Source organism: Aphelocoma coerulescens, chromosome 8 (genome assembly GCF_041296385.1).
Source record: "Aphelocoma coerulescens isolate FSJ_1873_10779 chromosome 8, UR_Acoe_1.0, whole genome shotgun sequence".
NCBI lineage: Eukaryota > Metazoa > Chordata > Aves > Passeriformes > Corvidae > Aphelocoma > Aphelocoma coerulescens.
Window position 1 is genome coordinate 29180895 of NC_091022.1, and position 22890 is coordinate 29203784.

The 22890-nt window shown below is 41.4% G+C and overlaps 1 protein-coding gene across 16 annotated transcripts in view; it reads right to left on the reverse strand.

Moving 5' to 3' along the window:
• DAB1 (DAB adaptor protein 1) overlaps positions 1 to 22890 on the reverse strand; it is a 271420-nt gene that overhangs the window by 54241 nt on the left and 194289 nt on the right. For all 16 annotated transcript variants that reach the window (XR_011152561.1, XM_069023524.1, XM_069023526.1 and 13 more), the window contains 2 exons: positions 3457 to 3596; positions 1118 to 1216 (listed from right to left, as the gene is read on the reverse strand). Coding sequence is in view for 15 of the 16 variants with exons in the window: in XM_069023524.1 (XP_068879625.1) it covers positions 1118 to 1216; positions 3457 to 3596 (239 nt within the window). In the remaining variant the exon portion in view is untranslated. The remainder of the gene's footprint in view (positions 1 to 1117; positions 1217 to 3456; positions 3597 to 22890) is intronic.

Here is a 22890-nt window from a genome sequence, read left to right on the forward strand (position 1 = left end):
TAAGGCTTTCATTCTAAGCCTCAGTGGGTGAGTGACAGGTTTACTATAAGGATGATATAGTTATGTCAGATTTAGAGTATGGGATGTCAGAGCTATGAAATGAGGGAGACTGTTCTCATGTCCCCACCTCGCTTGCTGCAGACAGGAGAGTGTGCAGGAAGCTGCAGGAGAGGCAGCTGGAATAAAGCACATCTTTGTTCCCAAAACACGTCCCCTTTTCCCTCTTTATACTATGCAAAGCATTCCAGTGGTTGAGACACACTCAGAGACAAGTACAAAAAGAATAGTCTTTCTCTTTCCTCTTTTTTATTTCCCCAAGAAAAGGCTTAATCTTAGGACAGCAGCTGTGGCTGGGGTGCAATTTGCACTGCCAGCCCTAATTCGGACATTTCCTGTTTTCTGTAACCCCAGCAATGCCCTCTGAAACACAGCTTTTGCCTGGATACTTTACACAACACATCCCAAATGAGCATTTCATTACTAACTACTTGCATTATGTATCAGTGAGCTCAATGACATTGATTTTCTAATAATATAAATTAACTGGCAAAGATAATTTCATCTACCATCAGTAGGGCTTTATTTCTGGCACCGTGTTAAATAGTTAATCTTCCAAAAGATTAAATCAAGAGCTTTTTAAAATTCAAGGCAGAGCTTAAACTGCTGTAAAAATCTTCTTAATTATGACTAAAACAGTTTGTGTGTTGTTGCTTTATATCTAAGTAGTGTAATGTTTTGCTTAGGTTTCTTCTTTTAGAGCAATTTAAAAAATCAAACATGGTATTGCTGTGGCAGAAACTGTGTAAGGCATGAACGTCTCTGCAACTTCCTTAACCAGATGCTACTGAGGAAGTTGTTGCTTGGCAGCTTCACACACAAATTTTCTTTTACCTCCCATTCCATACAAAATATAATTTTTCTACCACTGACAACACACAAGCTACACTCTTCAAGTGATGCAATGGCTTGCTCTGACAGATGATAACCCTTTATCAAATCTCTGAGATGCTTCCCGTGTGTTTGCACCAGTGAGATTCCACTGGCCCAGCCAGGAGACGCTTCTAAAGGAACCAGGGAAAGACTGAATTCTGTCTCACCCCACGATCACTTTACTTACCCCTGTCTTTTCATCAAAGATTTTGATTCCCCCAAAGGAAACTGTTAAGAAGACTTTTTGTTTATGTTCTCCTTTCGATCGAGCCGCAGCAACAATTCCCTGTGGAAACAAAGAGCAGCTTTGGTTGGTTTCATGACTCTCCCAGGAGCCACAGATCTGCTTGTGGGCAATTCACCACTTTTCTAGGAAAACTCAAAGACCTTCCAGGAACAGTCCCCTCCTTACTTCTGTCTTCCTTCCTTTTTTCAAGGTACCACATCTCTTTATGCTACCCAGAGAGCATTTCAAATGTGCTCCCACTTCCAACCCCTGCATAAGCTAATCCTCCATGAAATTTGTTTTCATGGAAGCTGAAGGTCATTTCTAGCACACTTTTCCCAGCTATAAGCTGTTCTATTTATTTTTTTTTTAAAGAGGAAAAAAAAACCCAGCAAGCAGCAGAGGAGAGAAAATGCCAATGACTTTAGCTTGCTTCACTTCACATTTATCTGGAATAAACAAATTGAGGTTTTTATAGACAAAAAATATTCTTCTAAAAATCAAACTACACCTGGGCTGTTAAAAACTGGTATTGAGGGTTATTTTTTTTAATAATCTCAGACTTTTACTTTGTAAGACAACTTGCTGATATCATCTCATGCATTATTCTCCCACAGTGTAATTAGAACAGTAACTTCTGTTTCCACCTTCTCAGGAGCCTGCCTGGACCAGTAACACTGAACTGTGATCAAATATAATCAATTGTACTCCTAAATAAATGAAAGTATTTAGGCTTTATCTGGTTCTCTGTATTCCAACACGTTTCAAGAACTGCTAACTTAGGTTTTAAGACCTTTGCTGCTTCCATTACAAGGATATGATGTCAAAAGCCACCCCAAAACTTTATGGGTGGCCTTAAAATTCACATTGTAGGACACTGGGTTTCCAGAGTCCATAAATCTATGCTCTCTTGGCAAACATGCATTTCTAATGCTCCCTTCCTTCAACAGTTTTAGTCATTTCCCAGGACTATTTAGATCAATCTTGCCACCTGCAAACAGGAATTAGGCACCTGGGAGATGTGGAAATATTAATCCACGGAGGAGAGAGACCAAAAGGTTTGTGCAGCAGAACAGTGACAACTCTCCCCATAGTGCCAGCAACTATGACATGATGAGAAATACCCAGCACACATTTCAATCAGATAGGAATATTGTGGCAGATGTGAAATACCAACAGAGCACCTTTTGGAGCAGATTAATTTTTGCCTGCCGTAAAACTGATTTGTAAATCATCTCCCAGATCTTGCTTTTAGGTTGTTGAACCATAAGCTGAGTGTCACCCCATGCTGTTTCCCTAATGAATAACTCATTCCTCCCGGGTCTTTGGGACTGGAACCCCGCGGGCTGGTAGTGCACCAGACACCATTTAGTGATTTCTCCTCCTGAAAAAAACAGCAATGGAAAATCCATCAGCTCTCTAAGGCTGGAGAGAGGGCTGGAAGGGAAATAAAAGGGAAAAAACAGCAGAGGGTTTGCTGCTAGACCTGGTTTGTAACCCTGCAGTGCAGAGGGGAGATGGGAAGTGAACAGCCAACACTGCACTCCAGGAAAACACAACCGCTCCTTCCTTCCCAGTGACTCAAGCCCTTCCATATGTCCCAGGGTGAGGGACAGAATGATTCCTACAGACAGCTCTCATGCTCTGAGAGAGACTGGGCCACAGAGGGATGTCTGTCAGCTCCAGAGAGCCCACCCTCGACACCACTGGTATTTTAGAATCTACCTACACTCCAGCCTTACAACCAAATCTGCTTTTGTCATGCTTCCTTTCTTCCTCAAAACTCCAGGGACTCCTCTTCACATTCTCATGCCCCATCCTCTCAGTGCCCTGCCACTGCTGGTGAAAGACATTCTCCTCCCAGTGAGGACACCAGTCCCCCCTAAATCTGGCTGCCTACACCCACCACTGTCACTCACAGGAGGTAACAGCCAGAGGCAGTGTTGTAGTTGATTAGAAATGTCATAGAAAATGCTCTGATATCCCATTTTCCTCCGTAGTCGTTTACTTCCCCTTTTGCATAATAAAATTATTCAATTTGCAGTGTGTTGTTTGTAATTTGTGGACAAATTGCAGCGGTGTCAATCACTGAGTAACTACAGAACTCAGAGATAATGTATTAAAATTAAAATTAAAATTAAACCAGGATAAGCAATACCAGGCAGGAGTTCATGCAAAATTGACTGATTTCAATACATAATTAACCAGACTAAGGCTCAGTGTCATGAAAGGAGAATGAGCCCAAGTTCAAGCTGACATCTGCTCCGTTTGACTCTGTAATACTGAAAGTTTCACTGCACCTTGAGCTTCATCATGGAGTCCTGGCATAACTTGTCCCCTCGGGCAGCAGAAACCTCATCTATCCCGATGAGCTTGGCTTTGTACCGGACACCGTCGCCTTTGAACCTCTTGATCAAAGTGGCTTCGCTGCGATCCTGACCTGCAAAGACAAACACGGACACGAGGCATTTACAGGAGAGGGAGACAAACAAACACAACCAAGTGGCAAAGCAGATCTAACTCCCACCCCGACACCTGCCAACATTTCAGTGGAATTAGAAGGAAGTGCTCGTTCAAGGAAACCTTTTGGCCTCACTGCCTCAAAGGAATTCGCAGTGGAACTGTTGCCACACAGAATCTCCTGCACGGAATTTGCACACGAATTAGGTTTACAGAAGTAAGAGATAAACCTGAATCGCAGCTCGTGGATCTGGAAACTTGTGATCTGTATGAGTTGTTTTAATCCCAACACACGGGAGAATTCTACATTTTGCAGACAAAACTCTAACAGGAACATGCTACTATTTCCTTACAAAATGACTCATCCAAGCAATATTGACACTACTGACATTTGAAAGATGGAAAACCCAAACTGTATTATTCGCCTGTAGAATACTGCTGCTTTAAAACTCCTGGTTCTATTCTTTTTGCACATAAACATACACAGAAACAACTTAACTAGCAAAGGCTGCTTTCATGGGCTTACCCTGAGAAGCTTAAAATAAGGCAAAAAGATGTTTCTTAATAAAAAAGCTTGGGGATTTTTTTTCTCTCCTTTTTTTGCTATTTTTCCTTTCATTGTAATATTACTATTATTATTATAATTACTACTACTACTACTACTTTTACTATTATTTCAACTAATAAACTATTCTTATCTCAACCCACAAGTTCTCTCACTTTTACCCTTCCAATTCTCTTCCCCTCATCCTGCTAGGAAGGGACTGAGGGCCTGCACTTTGTAGTCAGCCGAGGTTAAGCCACGACACCAATGTACCTAAATTACCTGAACCACAGGACTATGACATCACAACAACCCAGAAAAAGAATATCTTTATCAGGAAAACTTTCCCCCCCCTTCCCTGAGTATCTGCAGAACAGTTTTTACCGTGTCTCAGCTGGAAGAAATATGTTAGTTAGGGAATCAGTCTTCCTAAAATTGATTAAACATGTATTTCGCAGCTGCCTGTGGAATTTCTTGCTAGGATCTCAAAAAAAAAACCCAGCAGTGAGCTGTAAGTAACTGCAACCAAACAAACAACAGCCAAGGCACAAAGAAGCAGGCAAAACGGTGAGATATTACAGAACCTTCAGTTTCTTGCACCCAAAAGATTTCTCAAAAAAAACCCTTGCCTAAACATGGACAGACATTCCTAAAATTTACACTATTGCCATCTAAAGGCTCTAGTCACAGGTTCTTCCAGCTCATGTAAGGGAATGAGCCAGGAACCTGCTGGTTATAGTCTGCTATAAAGGAATCACAGGTCAGAATCTAGTCTTAGTCTACATTTGAGAATTCTGGCCCAAACTTTCTCCAGAGCTCATTCCAATTTAAAAGGTCAGATGTAAGCAATTTTTTTAAAAAATATTAATGTAATAAATTTTATTAATACACTAAAGTTAATATAATCTGATACTGTACAGCTGATTATTGATAAGAAGTATGGAAGCTTTGGGGAAAAAATGCTGTTTTGTTTCACATGTCTATTAAAAGCCCCTTTTTCAGCAATCAACACCTGGGTAAACTTTGCTAATTTACACACCTCTCAAGTTGATCAAGAAGTTAGGTTCAAAACCATGGAATTAAGTCTTTACAATACCATTACAAGCATATGTGACCAGCAAAGAGCACTCCAAATGAAGATATTCATTTGGTTCCCTTCCCCTCAGCACAGAGCACTGTGAACTAATGATGGATTAAATGTATATTAAAAACCAGAGCTATTTTAAGCATTTTGAGATCTTCAAGTATGTTTGAGCTCACAAATACTATTTCTTTCAACGAAATACATCAGCTCAGAGCAAATTTTAATGCCTCATTTGTAGCCCTTTAAAAATAAGGCAGCTCATAAGTGCAGCAGCCACCCAAGGGTTTCCCTTGATTTCTTCTCACCCCTCAAAAGAATTGAGCAGGGCTGAAACTTCATGCTCTTACATTATCTTGTATTTATAAAAAAAAAAAAGAAAAGAAAGGCAAATGAGACACAAGTGATGAATCAGAAACTCTCAGCAGTGCTAATATCATTCCCCAGGGAAGCGTCAAGGCAGATGTTGGCACCATCAGCTAAGAACAATGAAAAACCATTTCCCACTTTCAGCCTCCGGAGCGGGGCAGGAGGGAAAACATCTGGAGACACAACAAAGTACAACAATAACAGTGGACTTTTCCATATGTCTTTTATACTTGCAAAGACATCCTGTTGATTTGCAATAAATACGATCCAATTCCAACAGCTTCCTTACCCGAAATCTTCAGCTTTACGCCTTCGTCAGAGCCAAAGGCAGCTGTGAGCTGACAGCAGGAGCATGTCAAGTGTTCAAGAGTCTCTTCTGGGTCCAAGTCGTGACTGTGACCTTGCATTCATCTGTTATTTTAACATTTATGCTTATTTCAACCTCTGCTGTATTTTACTGCACGTAACGCAATCCCTGCCATTAACAGCCCACTCAAACACAACTTATGGCCGCGTCTGCTTAGGCACAAGTCCCATGTCAATTATGACCCAGATTAAACAGGATGAAGCGCTTTTGGGATAAATGACTGGGAAAAATCATCAACTTGAAAATGATGTAGATATATGAAACAGCGGTGGAAGCTGCAAATTGCTGGAGACTGCAAATTCATCCGTGAAACCCCAGAGCATATGTCCCGTGCAGAGCACACCGAGTGCACATGCACGCTGCCCTACATTGTGGATCAGCCATCTGCAAGCCACCACTCCTCAGCACACACCCAGCTCTCCTCTGATCTATAGCCATCCATATTCCCAAATTTTGGTGCTGCAATCAGCACTGAGAAACTCCCTACCTGCTTGGGAAATTACCATGCGACACTGTCAGTGTAGCTGATTTTACAGCACCCACGAGGTGTGAGATTTATGGATGGTGATACTTCATTTGAACTCTGGGCACTCTGGAAGGCAGATTAGTTCAGACTGTCATAAACATCTCATCATTGAAACAAAAAGGGTGGGGTTATTTTAATGACAGTTCTCAAACAAGGTTCTTTCTGTACTTGAAATTGCATTAATAAGAGGTGCCTGAATTGTGAGGCTGTAATTCTTCCCAGGCTTCAGAGGAGGGCGAGTGATAACATTAAACCACTAAACCAAAGAGCTCTGCCCATGCCAGGAACACGCCCAGGGAAGTGAATCTTTCCTTCCATGTAACAAGCAGAGTCAATCTTTGCTCCTCTGCAGCTTCTGCCTTTATCAGTGGAGCTCTGCCATCAAGCCTGGCTGTCCAGCTGTCCCTGCCACCACACTGGATGGGTCCCAACCTTTGGGAAGGAAAATTGCTCTGGATGCAGGGCTGCACTTACTGCCAGAGCTGAGTTTTATTCAAATACTGTGAAGGCACATCTTGGGGTTAGGTAACATCTCATGGTTCAAAGGGGGAGAGTCACCTGTAAAGGTATTATGGAACACTGAGGCTTGAGGTCAGAAATCATTATCAGGCCATAGTCTGCAGCCAAATTAGAAGCCCATGTTTAATGATAACCACTCTTCTGTCCACAACACATTTCCTGAAATCTTATTTTAGGGTCTCTAGACTAGAGAACAGCACAGATGCCAAATCACTCTGGGTGAGCAGCTGATGTCCACTGTAGGTGTCCACTGTTCCCTGCACAGGGAGAGATCTACCCAAGTTCTTCAGAGGACCAGCACCCTTACATCATTCTAAAATGACCCTGAATTAAATGTCTGTATCAACACTTTTTGAGATCAATGGGTACTTTCCAATGCTTTGCTCTAAAATGCTTTCATAGACTGTTTTTCATAAGCATAAGGATTGTTCATAAGAAACAACCATAGCATTTGTTCACAACTCAACACAAGCCATTTACAATCCAAAATGGAACAAGATTATCAAAACGAAAATCAATTTGATTCTCATTCCACAAACTGAGAAAAAAACGCAGAAGCTAAAAATGCACTAAAAAGTCAGTTTAGAAAGGTAGTCACTTTTAATTAGAAAATGTGCCACTCTTGACTCAGGCAAAGAGAAGTTTTGTTTGCAGTGTATAGATTTATAATCCTCAGAGGCCCTTAAAATGTAAATGTGAGAGTAATTATTTTATTTTTATCTACTTCTGTAGATGTCACCACACACCCTTGAGCCTTATGTGTTCCAGCTGGACCCCCTGCTTCTTTGTGAGAAGGAAAACACAACCTTTGCTGCAGAGCTGTGACACTGCACTTGGACTTTCATGGTCTTTTAAGAGAACAATAAATCCCCAGAGCTGGGTGATGCAATGTGCTCCCAAGCTCCCATCTGAAGTGGAGAGAGGCTCAGCAGCATGATCAGCATTAAGGTACTTTATCCCTCTCACTGCAGAAGTCATAAACAAGGTTTGTAATGCAGTCAGTCATTTTTATTCAAGGCACTATACCTTAATTAAACCGAGATTCCCTCAAGCAAGCTAGAGACAGCCCCAAACCCAAATCCCCAAGTACTCAACTCAGCCTCAAGCCCAGTCAGTCCCAAGGGGTGACTGGCAAACAGCCCAAGAGGGAGATAATCTATTGTAGAAGATCCAGGATGGAGCAGCCCGAGCTGAATTCCAGAGGTGCTCCCAGAGCCATGCCCAGCAGCAGCAGGCACTGGGGCTCCTTGGGAAGCTGTGCCCAAGGCAGCACCATCACCTGCCTTTGCCATCAAGAGGGAGAGCTGTGTTTGCGTCTGTCTGGCTCCCCACACTGCTCTGAATTCTGCAGCCTGAAGCTCACCCAAGGTTTGCTTCCCAGGCACTGGGTATTTTAGTGAGTGTTTCGAGAAGCCTTATCCTCCCTCTTGGTACAGGCCAAGGATTACACTTGATTCCGGCTCTCAGCCCCACAGAACACCAAGCTAACGCTGTATTAATGTGCTAAAGTTTAGAGCAAACGCTGTTCATCCTCCCAGGGGATCTGTGAGTGAGTGTACTTCATAAACAGAAAAAGAAAATAAAGCAAAGCCCCGCTGCAGTGAGAACATTGTTGCTCTTTCTGTCCTCCTCACAACACACTCAGCATTCCTCGTAGCACCCGCTAATCTAAACCAATAACCCTGGAAATGGCTATATCCTTTATTTAAATGTGTGAAGCCCTCAGGGCATAATCTGAATTTCTTGATTTTACGACTGTAAAATATATAATGATATTATCACCAAAGTCAATAACATGCTCCTGGCAATCAATCCGCAGAAAAATGACACAGCGCTGTCCTTTTTCCCCCTTCTTTTCTAACTAATAAACTGCCAAAGTTGCATCCATTCAAATTATGTACACATTCAAATTATAAACCTGAAGTAACACCTCCTTCTGTATCACAGGGCTGAAAAACAATCCCATACACACTTATAAACAGCCTACATCTTCCTGGGGCAATTAGCATTTTTATGGGTTTTTTACAGCATCAACGCAGCGGAAAATACAAAACACTGCGGTGCAGAATGACCTCTAAGATGCCACACAGACTGAAGACTCCTAAATTAATTGCTAAGTGAAAGGTATTTCCCATTAGCTGTGCATATATATGCACCTAAACACACATATACACCCATGCATAATCTTATCTGTTTGCACATATACACACACACGATGCACAGGTTCATTTTGTGTCAATTATCCCAAGAAAACTCACAGCAATTTTAATCAACTACAGATTTCCCTAGGAAAAAAAACCCTAAGTACATAAGCAGGTGTAAAAGAGAAAATACTCACATGCAATTAAATGCACATTTCAGTACAGCAGGAACTAAAAGGAATCATGAAGGTAACTCTGATTACTCTCCTTGATGGCACATTTTTCTCAGTGGCTTCACAGAACCTCAGGACCAACACAGAGGGCTCAAAATGATCCATCACACAAAGGGATATCACAACCACAGCACCCTGACAAAGCATTTCTTCCTTCACAAAAATAAAAAAGTTCAGTGCAGAATGCTTTTTGGGGGTTTTAAAACTGAGAAGCACCCCCAAGTTCTCAGATTCCCCTGGCATCTAATCTAACTTTTGAAATTTTCTGCTAGAACTAGGAAACACAGAGTTTCTGGGTCACATATCTGTCACCATCTTTGGGAGTACAACTGCCCAACCCTCCTGTGTGGCACCCACAGATCTGCCACAGAAAAATAAAATCTTTTTCCTTTTATAACATAACATTTTAGAAAAGAAACCACATTACACCTAGCAGTCTATGTGCCCAAAATTTAACTTCTGGTGCCAGCACTAGCATTCTCTTCCTCTAACAATACTTCTCAAATGAGTTTCTTGCAATTAGCCATTTTTAATGTTCTTATTTTTACACAGGACAGATACTTGAGGGTTTAATTTCAGGATCAATACTTTATCTCAAGTGACCAGAGCGCAGTCACAGCACGATTTGCTCACGACATCAAGTAGTGCTGTCTTTCAAATGAAGACATACTTTGGATTTCACACTTTATTTCAGTGATAAAGGCTAATCCCTAGCAACTGAAAAAAACTGACAGTGAAATACAACCTGTTTATGGGGGTACAACCCTAAAAAGCATGCTAAAATTTCAAGGGGAATAAGCATCAATTTTCTATATAAGTCCCTGTACAAAAGCTTGGTCACAGTACAGGGCACAACTTGAGTGCAAACTTCTCCTTTCATCAGTCGACAGGAAATCTCCTGAAAAGTCTGCAAGCTGTTGCTCTGGAGTGCTTTTAATGCCCCGTTTAGACAGCAAAGCAATTTGTCCTGAATGCAAAGACTGAGAATACTTCCACAGAAAATGATAAACCACGTAAAGAGGGGACACAGAAACCACTCCGAAGGCTCAATGAACTTCTATTATGGTTTAATTTAAAAACATTACCTCCAATTTTAAGCACAGATAAAGGCTCTCCAGGAAAACTCAATCATCATTCAGACTATCATCTCAGCAGTACTCCCCAATTGTTCAGCGCTGCTGTTCACAAAACCTCCAACTGAGAGATTTTATGGCTTCTGGCATTATTAGCTTGAGAATTACTGTACTCCAAGGCACCTACACAGCCCCACTCCTAGAACCACGTCTCCTCTGTAAGGAAGAAAGATGTTCCCATATTATTTTCTGTCCTTGATCAGTTTTATAAGCAGAGATGTTGTCCATCAGGTGACAGCAACTGCACTTGCCAAGTTTTTACCTTAACACTTAATACAAGATGAACAGGATGCACTTTTTACCATCTCCAAAGCAAAATGGTTGCATGGACAGGATTGAATTATTTCTTTATACTACAGTGAAGTCTGTGTGAGTACGTCAAAAGAAGGGTTCTGCTATTTACAGAGGAGGCCTCAGTATAAAATAATGTTTGATTAAAACTTGGGACAAATCTCAGTGATGGAGAGTCTGGGGCGAGCACCCGGGAGAAGGCAGTGATTGAGCACCCAGGCTCCACGGGCAGATGACAAAGCACTCATTTTCCTTTTAGCCAGAAGGCTCACTGATCAATTTTATTTTCTTAGATGGTTTTTGAGATGACAGTATATGGGCACATCTTCAGACACAGAAATGACCAAAAGCTGAATGTAATTAAACTTCCTTTCAGCCTCTCTACCATGCAAGTCTTCATAAATCTTTGAAAGTCATTTTGTAAAGGAGCCTTTTACAGGCTGTGTGCAGAAGCAGCTGAAATTCCCAATTCTACATTGATTTAAAGTGAAATGAGACCCTGCAATAAAACTTCATATCGGGGTACTAACCTTGTTCAGCAAGCCCCAGGGAATGGCCAGAAGTGAAACAAGGGAAACTTGGCAGTCCATTTTCTGCTGCTAGAGAGTTAAAATTATGTTTTCTGGACAACCAGAGGGGAAGGGCGAAGACAGGTATTTGTGGACTCTCCTCTTAAGATAAGAAGACAGTTTAGCAATCTTTGTCCACCTAACGTTTCAAAGCTTGGGTAAATGTTTAAATCAAACAGGCATCAAAATGCCAAGTACATAAAGCCCTTGGGAAAACAAGGTCATCAACCATTTCATTCCTTACCCACTTGCCTGGGTGTCAGCACGAAATCAGTTGTTTCTGAGCTAAAAGCAGCTAAGAAAAGGTAACTGATGTTACATTGATCCTTAATTTGCATTAATATGTGCACTGCATTTGGATGGGGCATCGTAAAAGCCCAACCACTCCGAAAACCAAAGGACCTATTACAGCTGTACTCACATGCCCAAGCAAAAGAGTCCCAATGGGGCACTCAGCTGACACCATCTGCTGCCAAAAATCTCTTAAAGGACTTCCAAAGCAGCAAGGAGAGTCCAGTCCAAAGGGGCTGTTAAATAACCCCAGAATGTGTCATTTCCCAATCAAACCTGAACTTGTTGGGGCAGAGGAAAGTCAGACAGAATTGCCTTTCCTTCCAAGCTCCACCACAGCACTGAGAAACACCTTAAAGCAGAAGAAGAATTAGCCAACACAAGGAATACTGATCATTTACAGACAGGCATCTAATTAATTATTTTGGTATGTGAACATGCAACAAGATCCACAGAGTTGCCGGATTTCCCTGACTCCTCTTTAACCCTACAAGAACTGTAAGAGCTCAGAACTCATGAAAAAAAAAAAATCAAGCTGCTTTTATGTGTCTCCCTAGATCTGGCTTTAAGCATGCAGTTTTCAGGAACTATTTTAATTAGACTTTCACTAATCCAGCACACAGACACGCACGCGTTTACACGCGGCACCCCAAAGTCATGTCGAGACACACAAATTCACAATTTACACTTCAAAGCCTACAAAGTGTATTCTGTTGATGAGCCTATCAAAGAGTTTAGTTTTTGTTATGTATAAAGAAAGAGAAAGGGTGGAGAATCAGTTCCCTTCATACAAATACCAGATTCCTGTGCTGCCCTAAGACAAATGTTAATTCCCTGGGACTATAAAACGAGCAAGTTAAGAAAAGGTTATGCTCTGCTGATTAACATTCCCAAATTTCTCACATGTTCAGTAAGAGAAAAAAAAAATCTTTCCATTCAAGATAACTAATTACAGACACTAAAATCCTCAAAGACAAGAGCAATAGGCTGTAACAGCTGAAGCAGGAGGACAAAGCCATTCATTGATTTACACTTCACCCTCTCCTGTCACCACTGTGGTTCCCCCTGCACCAGTGCTGTGTGCAGGCACAGGAATGGGGCTGTGCACCACAGTGGATGGAGTCATGGCCCTGTGCTAGGGCCACCCTTCCCCTTCCAGCCATCCCCTTTCAGCCATCCCCTTTGTCAATGCAGAACTTCATTCTGCTGAAGGCTGATGTCAGTGCTCTGCAGAATGTGGATCACACCAGGCTGGGAACATCTGCAAACTGCATGGTCTGGGGCTGTGCTTGTGTTACTTCACTGATGTCGCGCCCCAGTGCAAATAAAGTCTCACCCAAATCACAGGACTCAGTCTTCTGGGAGAGAAGGTGAACTCTTGAAGAATTAAAGCTCCCCAGCCCCTCCTCCCACTTCACTTAAACCCCAGAACCACTTCAGATCCCTCTGAACAAAGACTCCACAGAAAATGACAGTGCAACTGCAGAGCAATCCTCCCCTCCTATGGAATTAGTGGCCCTGACAATTACACCTGGATTATTAGTTCTGATAATATCGGTGTCAAACACACTTCTGGAATGTGCAGACCTGTAAGTTTCTGCCTTAAAAAACTGGCTCCAAGGGCATGGTATTAAAGGCAGCATGTGGCCTCAGAAGGGATCTGTACACCCACCTTTACAACATCTATTCTCATGCAGAAAAAGGAAAAGAATGAAAGCATCACGCTAAAAAAAACCCCACAGTAAACAGGTGCTTAGAAATTATCCTAATATCACATTAACTCCATAAGAAAAGCAGGTGCTATTTATTTTCCATAGTCAAATGGAAATACCAGTATCCACCACATGGCAATCAACAAAACAAACCACTTCGTCCCTGCTGAAATTGTTCACACTTTGTTATCCAATGTTTCAGGAAGAAAATTATTTTAATTTTGGCCTCCCACTGCCTCTGCAACATCAGAGCACGTCTCTCCCTGTTGGAAAAACAATAGGAGGCAAAGAGGAAAGCAGCTTTTTTCCTGAGAGTTTGGGCTAAAAAACGCCATCAATTTCAAAATTACAACAATGGCAAAGTGCTTCTTTCAATCTGGTCCTTTCATTTTTGCCTCCTGCTGCCGTTCCTATTGTCAAAGTGGCAGCAGGAGGCAGGAATGAAAAGACTACTGCTGGCAGTCACCCTTGGGCAAACTGCTGATAAGAAGTAAAACACCCCTGTGCCAGAGCGAATTCCAGAGGTAAGAAATTGGGGTTTGCACATCTCTCTTGTGCGTAGAGCCACAGAGGATCAGCACATCAGGAGAACTCCTCTGCTCCTGGAACTGCACTGATCAGGTACCAAGGAGCCAAAGTGTTTGGGCTGGAGCTCAGGAAACTGAGAGTGAACTGCTGGGAAAGTAATGAAATACAGTAAAAACAAACTGACAAACCCCACCAGCTAACTCTGGGCCAAGTAAAAGGAAAGGAAAATAATCAGGAAAACTTGGGACCTTTTCAAGACACTGGGAAGCTGGGTTGAACTGTAAGGGCACAAGGACCCAAGTGACCATGTTTGAATCCAAAAAGCCTGTTAGTATGGAAAAACCACCCAAGCTGAGTGCTTAGCCAAGTGCCAAAATTTTTACAAATTTTAACACATTTGCTGAGCTACCTGCAGAGCAGTCCAGTGTTTCAGAGCTGTTCACTTGAAGAGCAACCAGAAAGAAATCACTAACAACCCTCTTCCGAACACTCGAAGCCAGAGAGAAGCCCCTAAAGCAGTGACTGTGACTAACCCAAGTAATCACCTCTGTCTCTTGCCTTTTGGTGAAGCTTCCAAAGAATCCAAATTCAGCTGCAAATCAGTGTCCTCTAAACGTGACTCTTTTTCAGAAGGATGCCTTCATTCCCTGCAAGGAGGAGCTTCATCCCCAGCTGAGCAGTACCTACAGGTATCTCTGCTTGCAGCCCACAATGCTGGTTCTGGCAGCTGGGCACTGCAAGGATGACTGACCTGGATCCTTTTTGGAAGAAATATGGATGCTAAAGGGACAGTTCAACCTAATTCTAGGAAGTTTGAAGCAGCTGGAGCAAATCAAGGTAGAGAGTAGGAGCTGTGTCTCAGCCTGGCCCTGCTTAAGGCTTGAAAGAGAACAGATCTGCCAATATTATACATACGGTTTTACTTCCTTTGTGCTAACAAGAGTTCATTACAAGAGAGCAAAACATTCCCCTGAAGACTTTGAGGAAAAAAGTCTGAACAAAGTCGACTTCATCTGCAGAGATTCTCTGAAAACAGAGAAAACAACCGGGAAGCAAATAAAGGGGCTACTAAAACGGAATGTGTTATTACTTTTCATTGCATGGATTAAATAAAAGGAGAGTTATCTTTGCTGAAACTGAGCCATGAAAAAGGTACTTTTCCCCCACTAAAAATAAAAATCATGATACTTTACAAATAAAATCACTATTATTACTTGTGCCAGAACTGAACAACAAAAACTTATGAAGCTTGAAAACTCTATTCTGTGCAATAAGCACCTAAAATGTTTCATCACCTGTGTTTGTTAAAATAATAAAAGAAGATGATTTTTAATAAGAATCCATATCAACTTAAACTGAGAAGACTCTTTTCCCAAGGTCAGAGTTCTCCGTTAACTTAACCTGCAGAAAATCCTTGTCATATTAACTGAAAGGACACGCAGATAAAATCAGTCTGCTGAAATCAACACTGGCATAAGGAGCAGCTGCAGGGGGAAAAGTAGATTTTATTTACACCATCACAATATTACAAGATTTCTAAAACATTATTATTCCTCTTGCAGTTGTGCTTGTCTTCTGGAGAGTGTAAGATCTGTCTATTTGGTGTAATTCTCTCATTATTTGGCTGCTGGTACCATCAAGCTTTGCTGGCTGTTTCTACCTCTAGCATTTTTCGAGACCACGCTGAAAACACTGATCAAACGATGCAGGAATCCTTCTCTGGACTGCACCCCAATGGCTCCTCCAGTAACTTGCCTATAACTTATTCATTTACAAACAAAATTGGCTGTGTCTAATCTCCATGCAAAAAGCCCAACAATCTAATAATTTAATGTCTGTATGCAGCTTAGAATATTGTAAGATCGGGCATTGCTATGCCAGGTTAGTCTGCTATTAGCTGGGGGATTCTCAAGCATCTGTCATGCAAAGTAGGTCAATTTCTAGCCATATAATTCTGATTATGTCAAAATATTTATTCATGAGTTTTCTAATTCAATGTACTTCAAATAAGTCATATTTATGTGAAAAAAAAAACCAAACCCACGTCTAAATTATGGTTGTTAACAACTGGGTTATCGCAGCTTCAAACACCCTGCTAATCCAGAGACGTGGAGAATGTTTTTTCCTTGCAATGTACTATGTAGTAACAGAATTGTTTTCATTTCCTATTTGCTGTTATTTTTAGCCTGGTTTCTCAAGGAAACAAGAGGAACACAGCCACACACTCCCTGGGTGTTATGTGGGAACGTGCAAAGCAATGGAAACCCCCATCCTCCCTTCTTGTGCCTGCTCCTCCCTGGATTAACACATGAACCTTCAGGCCAATTTCAGTCAAGTCTCATCTATATTATGAATTTTTCACTCTACCAGGCAGGGGAAAATAGATGGTTCAATAGAAGAGACCCTATGGATGGATGCTGAAAAACCACACTTGAGCCTTTTCTTTCCTTAGAGCTTAGATCAACATGAAAACAAACAAACAAACAAACAAAAAAAAAAACCAAAACAAAAAAAAGGCTTCCCTTTTTTTTGAGGTCCCTCCATGCATAAGTCTTCCCACCAAAATTAAGAGATTACCAGAAGGAAAGAGGGGTGGATTTACAATGGCTGTCATTATCCACATGCTCCACAAGATCTAAACCCTTCCAGGGAGAGATCATGAATGACTCCAAGCTGCAGGCAACACTCCTGCAGTACCAGGGAGATGGAAAAATTCATAGATTCATGGAATCAACCCATCTGCCATCTTCCAGGTGATCACATAAAGACGAGAGCAAACAACAACTCCAAGGTTTTCAGTGCTATTGCAAGCAAAGAAAAGGTCTTCAGGATCTTCATTTCCTTCACTGCACTGACCTTGCTGCAGCATTCAGATTACCTGTGGATTTCTCTTGCTTTTAGCAGTCCTTGCTTTTATCATCGCCCACAGGATGGATTCCACATTTTACCCACCATATCCCTATTAAATATCCTAAAAACATAAGTCTTGGCAGAAGTAAAATCTTTTAACTTTCCTCCCCAGCTAAGTGCTGCCTAAGCCTACACTTCATCTTTTAATATACTGCCAGGAGGTACAACTGAAATTGTATAGTACTATCATTCCTGAAGCAGAAAAAGATGAGCCTAATTCTTCTCCTGACTGTGTTTTCTTTCATGCCATTCCAGCACCACACTGGAAGGTGAAAATGAAGAGAAAGCCCTCAGCAATGCCCACAGTGAGGTGCAAGAGCCACTGAGGCCTTGTGCAGGTTCTCCTCCTCAGTCCCCTGGAGCAGCTTATGGGTGTCTAAGATCCTTTACTTCCAGGGCAGAATGGAGGGAATGGCTTTACATTTCATCAGTTAAGAAGTTTTCCCTGAACAACAGAGAAAGACACACGAGAATTAAAACCTTCTGTGTATGACCAAACTTCAGGTCACCTTTATACACCCGAGCTTAGAAAGGCTGCACCTGAAAAAACCATGAGAGGGATGGAAGTCACCACCCATGCAGCTCCTTTTATAAGCTTTTAAATAAAAATATGTATTTCTGGGGGCCATTTTAAGAAGCCATGCACCACTCTTGAGCCCTCAGTCCCCCGACACCTGCAGGAGCTGCACAAAGACACGGCAGCCACCACTCCCAGGTGTGCTGAAGGTACCATGTATGCACAGAGCTATGTTCTGTCAGTGACCTTTTCAATCAAAGGGAAGAAAAGGGGGGGCATTAACACTTATAAATGCTTTCAGTTGCCAGTATCCTAGTACTAATTTTCTAAACATTCTTCTACCCAGGTAATTAAACCACGGTCTGTGTTTCCTTTGTGTGGCTGCTTCTCATGCAGAGATTTAAATGCTATGTTTTGTTTCATCTGTAATTGTTTTCCCTTAGACCTTTCTGGTCGAGTCTGCGGGCATTCAGAGTAATCTGATAGTTGATTATGTCCATGGCATTTATTTAAAGACCCGTTGGGCTGGTTTGAAAGAATCACAATGGTGGCTAACAAGTCTAATCTCAGAACTACCATTTAAGAAGAATTCTTTCAAGGTTTAAATGCCAATTCTTTCTTTCAGTCGCCCTCCTACATGATGCCCCCCACAAAAACCCTATTTTATATTAAAAGCATTAACACTGAGCCTGACGTGGCCGATCAAAATATAAATTTAGGTGTTAAACATATTTCTGTATAGATTTTATAGTCAGGAGACTACTGTTATGTCAAAAACCTTTCACATTTTAGAAAACAGTGTAAGACAAGGCAGGTTACAGCAGATGTTGTAAGATGAGGAACACTTCATCCTTGGGATCATATTTTGGCCAACAGAAGTTTAAAAATCATGCAGAACTTGAGCAAACTCTAACACTGCCTTTTGGTGGTATGTGCTGCCCATCCTTCATTTGCACAAATTTCAAGCTCCTTGCCTACAACCTCAATACTTTCCTTAGGAAAACGTGTGGGTTTGATTTTGTTTCAGATGATCTGATTCCCAACTCTGGGGCCTTCAACATGAGAAGGACTTGGAGCAAAGTCCAGAGGAGGCCACAGAGATGCTCTGAGGGCTGGAGGATGCACAAAAGGAGCTGTTTAAGCTCTACTCACACCAGAACCCACACGTGCAGGACTGGCCTTGGTCAGGACTGAGCTGATTAAAAATCCTGAGTCTGAATAACGCCACTGCTCAGCAAAGGAGTCAATAATAGCAGACAAAACAGGATTCATTTCATCAGCCATGTATTTCTCTGATTACCACAAACAAAGAAACAGGACTGTGTGACAATTTGGAGAGCTTGGTAAACTTCAGCAGTGCCTTGTAATGAAGCCTTGGCAGAGAAGTAAGTGATATACAAAGATTTTTCACACTGAAGCTGTGCAAACACAGTTTCCACTTTTAGAAATGTATCCTAGCAACTCGTGGAGATGGTTTTAAAAGACAGCTGGACAAAACCATAATTTGGAATAAAACCAGATGTAATTGCTAAACCAGCAAGTCTGGTGGTCCCAATCTGGTCTTGCAGCACCAGCTCAACTGTGATTCAAGATGCTGAGGAAAGAAACACCAGGACAAACAGATGTTTTAAAGCTAACATCTGCAGGATCCACCAAAAAAGATGCACTGGAGTTGGTGGAAAGGATTCTGAATTTTGTATTCCTTTGTTACTGATGCAGAAAAATCTCTTTAGCTTCCAGTAGCAAGGCCTGCTGGACACATACCTCCTGTTTTACGTTTTCATGACACTAGACAGAGGTTCAGGATGCACAACTGGCTTTTATTTGTCAGAAGTTCATTCAATGCCCTTGCAAATCAAAAAAATTTTAGTCCGTTTTTCAGGAGAAAACTGAAAAAAGGGACTTGTATAATAATGCACAGACCTTGATTAAATAACTAATCCATAATTTAGTAGAGACATTCTGCTGACATCACCAGCAAGGAAAAAAGTTCACAAAATCAACCATGAATACAAAAAGAGCCCAAACTAGATTTCAGGTTAGTATTGAGACTACATTGCATAAGCACTATTGGCAATGGACACAAACCATGTTTAGACACAGGTCATGTTTTAGACCCTCCAGGAAGCTGAAACACAAGAACAGAGCATCCCACTCCTGAGATGGAAACACAATACTCCTCAGGACATGCTTAATTCTGCTGTGGAGGATTATTTTGCTTTCCAGCTACTGTTTACATGTGAACTGCAGCACATGGCACACAGAGAATAATTAACTACCAGGCTGCAAATTCAGATACTGTGGGGTTATTACCTCAGTCATAAATCTTTGCAACTGCAGCCAGAAGTGGTTGTGAAGGTTCCACAGGTGGGCCCAGACTGGATCCTGATTTGGTGTTCAAGGACTGATCAAGGGATTCTTGGGGGAGGAGGAAGAGTTGGGGCATTTTTAGGAGTTAAGGTTGTTTTTTAACCAACACTTACCATACATTCCCCCAGGCAGCTCAGTTTTCAAGAAGAAGGTGTATTATACTGAACATCTAATGGGTAAGTTATTTTTAACCAGCCTAGATACACATGACTTCCTCAAAATTCACATTTAACACTTTGCTAGAGGCTGCTTTTCCACAAGTAACAGTAGTTAATTTTCAGTCTCACGTGGCATCCTAAATATTTGAAGAGAGGCTCAATTCTTTGATTTTTCACTTCTCCAAAGGTCGAGTTTTAACATCTCTGTTATAAAGTTTGTCAACAGATAAATTACCAAACCAGACACACATGCACTGTAACATAATGCACATTTCATTTTATTTCAATTGATAACATTGATAAGTATGATATGTTCCTCCAGGTTGCATACAAGGAGCCAAATCCAGAAATCTGGTTTTGGTTCACTGAAAGAGAGTCATGTATTTTTCCTCCTTGTGGATTGTTTTAAGCTATCAATTGGATTGGATCTGCTTTTGTTGCCCAGTTATTCAATGTAATCCCACCTTTCATGGCTGCACTGTTAACTTTCAGTTCTACTGCTCTGGATCTTATTTTGCTGTTAGTGAACATCCCTGCCCCTCTGTCTGGCTTATGGTACTGGTTCAGGGTGACTGACTTCATCATTTTATTATCCCTTCCCCTCTTTCCCAATTCATATATTTCTTCTGAATTTTAACACTTTTGCACTTCTCAAGAAAAGGAGAATAAAGAAAGATGAAGATTAAACTGAAATTCAAATGGAGAGCAGCATAGCCAACACTACATTTGGATTTATTTTGGAAAAAAACCCTTCAGATCTTTTGTTCTAAATAGAGTTACTGACCTAGAAACATATATTCATTTCTGGAAATAAATCAAAATTCCTCCTATGTTAATCTAATTGCACCAGTGGAAGCTAAGTAGTCCCTTAAGTAATTTAAGTTTCCTTATTTGAGGGGGAAAAAATTAAATAAAAAAAATCAGACCTTTCCCATCGCTGAGAGTGTGTTTTGTAGAACAAGCCAGTTATGATTAATTTCTCTGTTTGCAGTAGCAAAGCCATTTTCCTTTAAAACTGGAATAGGTGTGTACAGATAGTCTGGTTTTTAGGGAGCCCTGTATTAGCAAGTAAACAACATCAAAGTATAAAAACCAGTCTAGGTTTGATTGTTTGCTTTTGTTTTACTGTCAGAATCATTAAAGTTCCCCACAAAATCTGCTGATTTCTGAAACAGAGAAAGCTCAGATATAGGAACCTTTTTCTGGAGGCAGCTGCAATGAAAAAAAGTGGAAACCTTAAGGAATTAATGATCCTGCTGAGTTTCCTACCTCGTGCAATCATGAAGCTGTTTTATAAAAGGGCAGCGGTGCCAATCATCCAAATCATCCCCTCTTCCTGCAGTGCTGGTGGTGGAAAGAAAGGAGGAACACTTGCTCTGTGCCCAGGAAAGTGGGCACAGCCCAGGAGGGTTCAGGTGGCTGTGCCTGGAGCCAGGGACTGACAGTCGGAGCAGGGACTCCTGTCACGGAGCACCACGGGATTTATCAGGGCCCCTGATGTCCTGTGAGCCCCTTTTCCTCACACAAAATGTTCTCTGCAAGTATCTCTTCATCTACAGCAATTACCTGGGGATTAGGAAGAGCTAATAAAACCCCCTCTTGAAAGGCTGGATGAATTTGAGATGATAACAGTGTTGTGATGTGCCTAAGGGAGCAGGGGCATCTTTCTGATTGTAATTTAATCAACCTTGATTAAAAGAAAGAAACATTTACCTGTATCCTGCTCAATAAATTTTGATAGAAGTCTATATTCCAGCAGGCAGCCAATCAATCTCTACCACCTCCCATGCTTACCATAAACACTCTAACCTCAGATCTCATCTACTTCTGCTCCAAGAAAACCAAAGGAAGACACAATGGTGCTGTAACGTGGCTAAAACCCCTGAAAAATATTCCCAAAAACAAAACCCACACCAGCAGTGCTCTTGAGAGACACAGCCCTGGCTTCCTCTTTAATACACTCCAAATCCCCATGCTGGTATTTGGGTAACTGCTTCCTTAGATTGGGGATTTTTAGCCAGCAGAGCCCTACTGATGCATTTGCAGCACATTCAGCCCTCAGCACCACTGCAGGGATGTGAAATTGGATCTGTGACTCAAAGGACTCTCCTTCTCTGACCCTGCAGCAGAAGGACCACCCAAGAGCTTCTGGCTTCTGCCAGCACCTGGATAAAGTCTTCTGCAGCAGCAAACTACCCTTGATGAAGTCTTCCCTCAGTAACCATCTCTAAAGGAAGAGTAATTGAAATTAGCTACTTTTTTTTCTGATATGCTGCAGCTGAGGAGACAACAGTAAATAGTAATTATCTGTACTCTTCCCAAAATATCAAGCTTCTGAAGTTCCAGTTTTGTCCTCAAATACACCAGAGCTCACCATCAGCGTAATAATTCCTTCCCACCATTTCTTTCAGTCTTTGAAAGAAAAGCCTATGCAGTGAAAAATCTAAAGATGCAATGGATTGAATATGATTATTATTCCTTATTATTGAACATGATTAGCTTATTGCTTCTACAGAGTATCTTAATCACTGTAGGTGTTACTCATTCAGACAACTAGGGCTTGATTAGGTTAAAGTTATGTTTCCTACTTTAGTCTAATCATTCCTTTTATCTGCTTCAAGAGCCCTAAGCTGCACATACTTTAAAAGACTCCCAAATAGTCAAAGAAGCACCTACCTTCCAAGTGACTGAGCAGGGAAATAGTGAGTCAGTGCTGCTTAATCAGAATTAATCCTAGCAATGGACTGAATTTTCCATATTCTTCACACAGGCTGAAAGAAGCCAATTCCTGTAAGGTTTTAGGTCCCAAGTTTAAATAGGTCAAAAAATAAGAACACTGACAATTAAACAGACTCTGCACACAATAAAAATTAACATATTGCAAAATCATCTTCACTAAATGCAAATGGGAGATGAGATTCTGATATGCTTACTCCAGTATTAATTTGAGTGTGAGTGCTGATGAACTGAGGTGCTAATTAACTTGTAAAGCTATCACTATTTGGCTTTAACTGA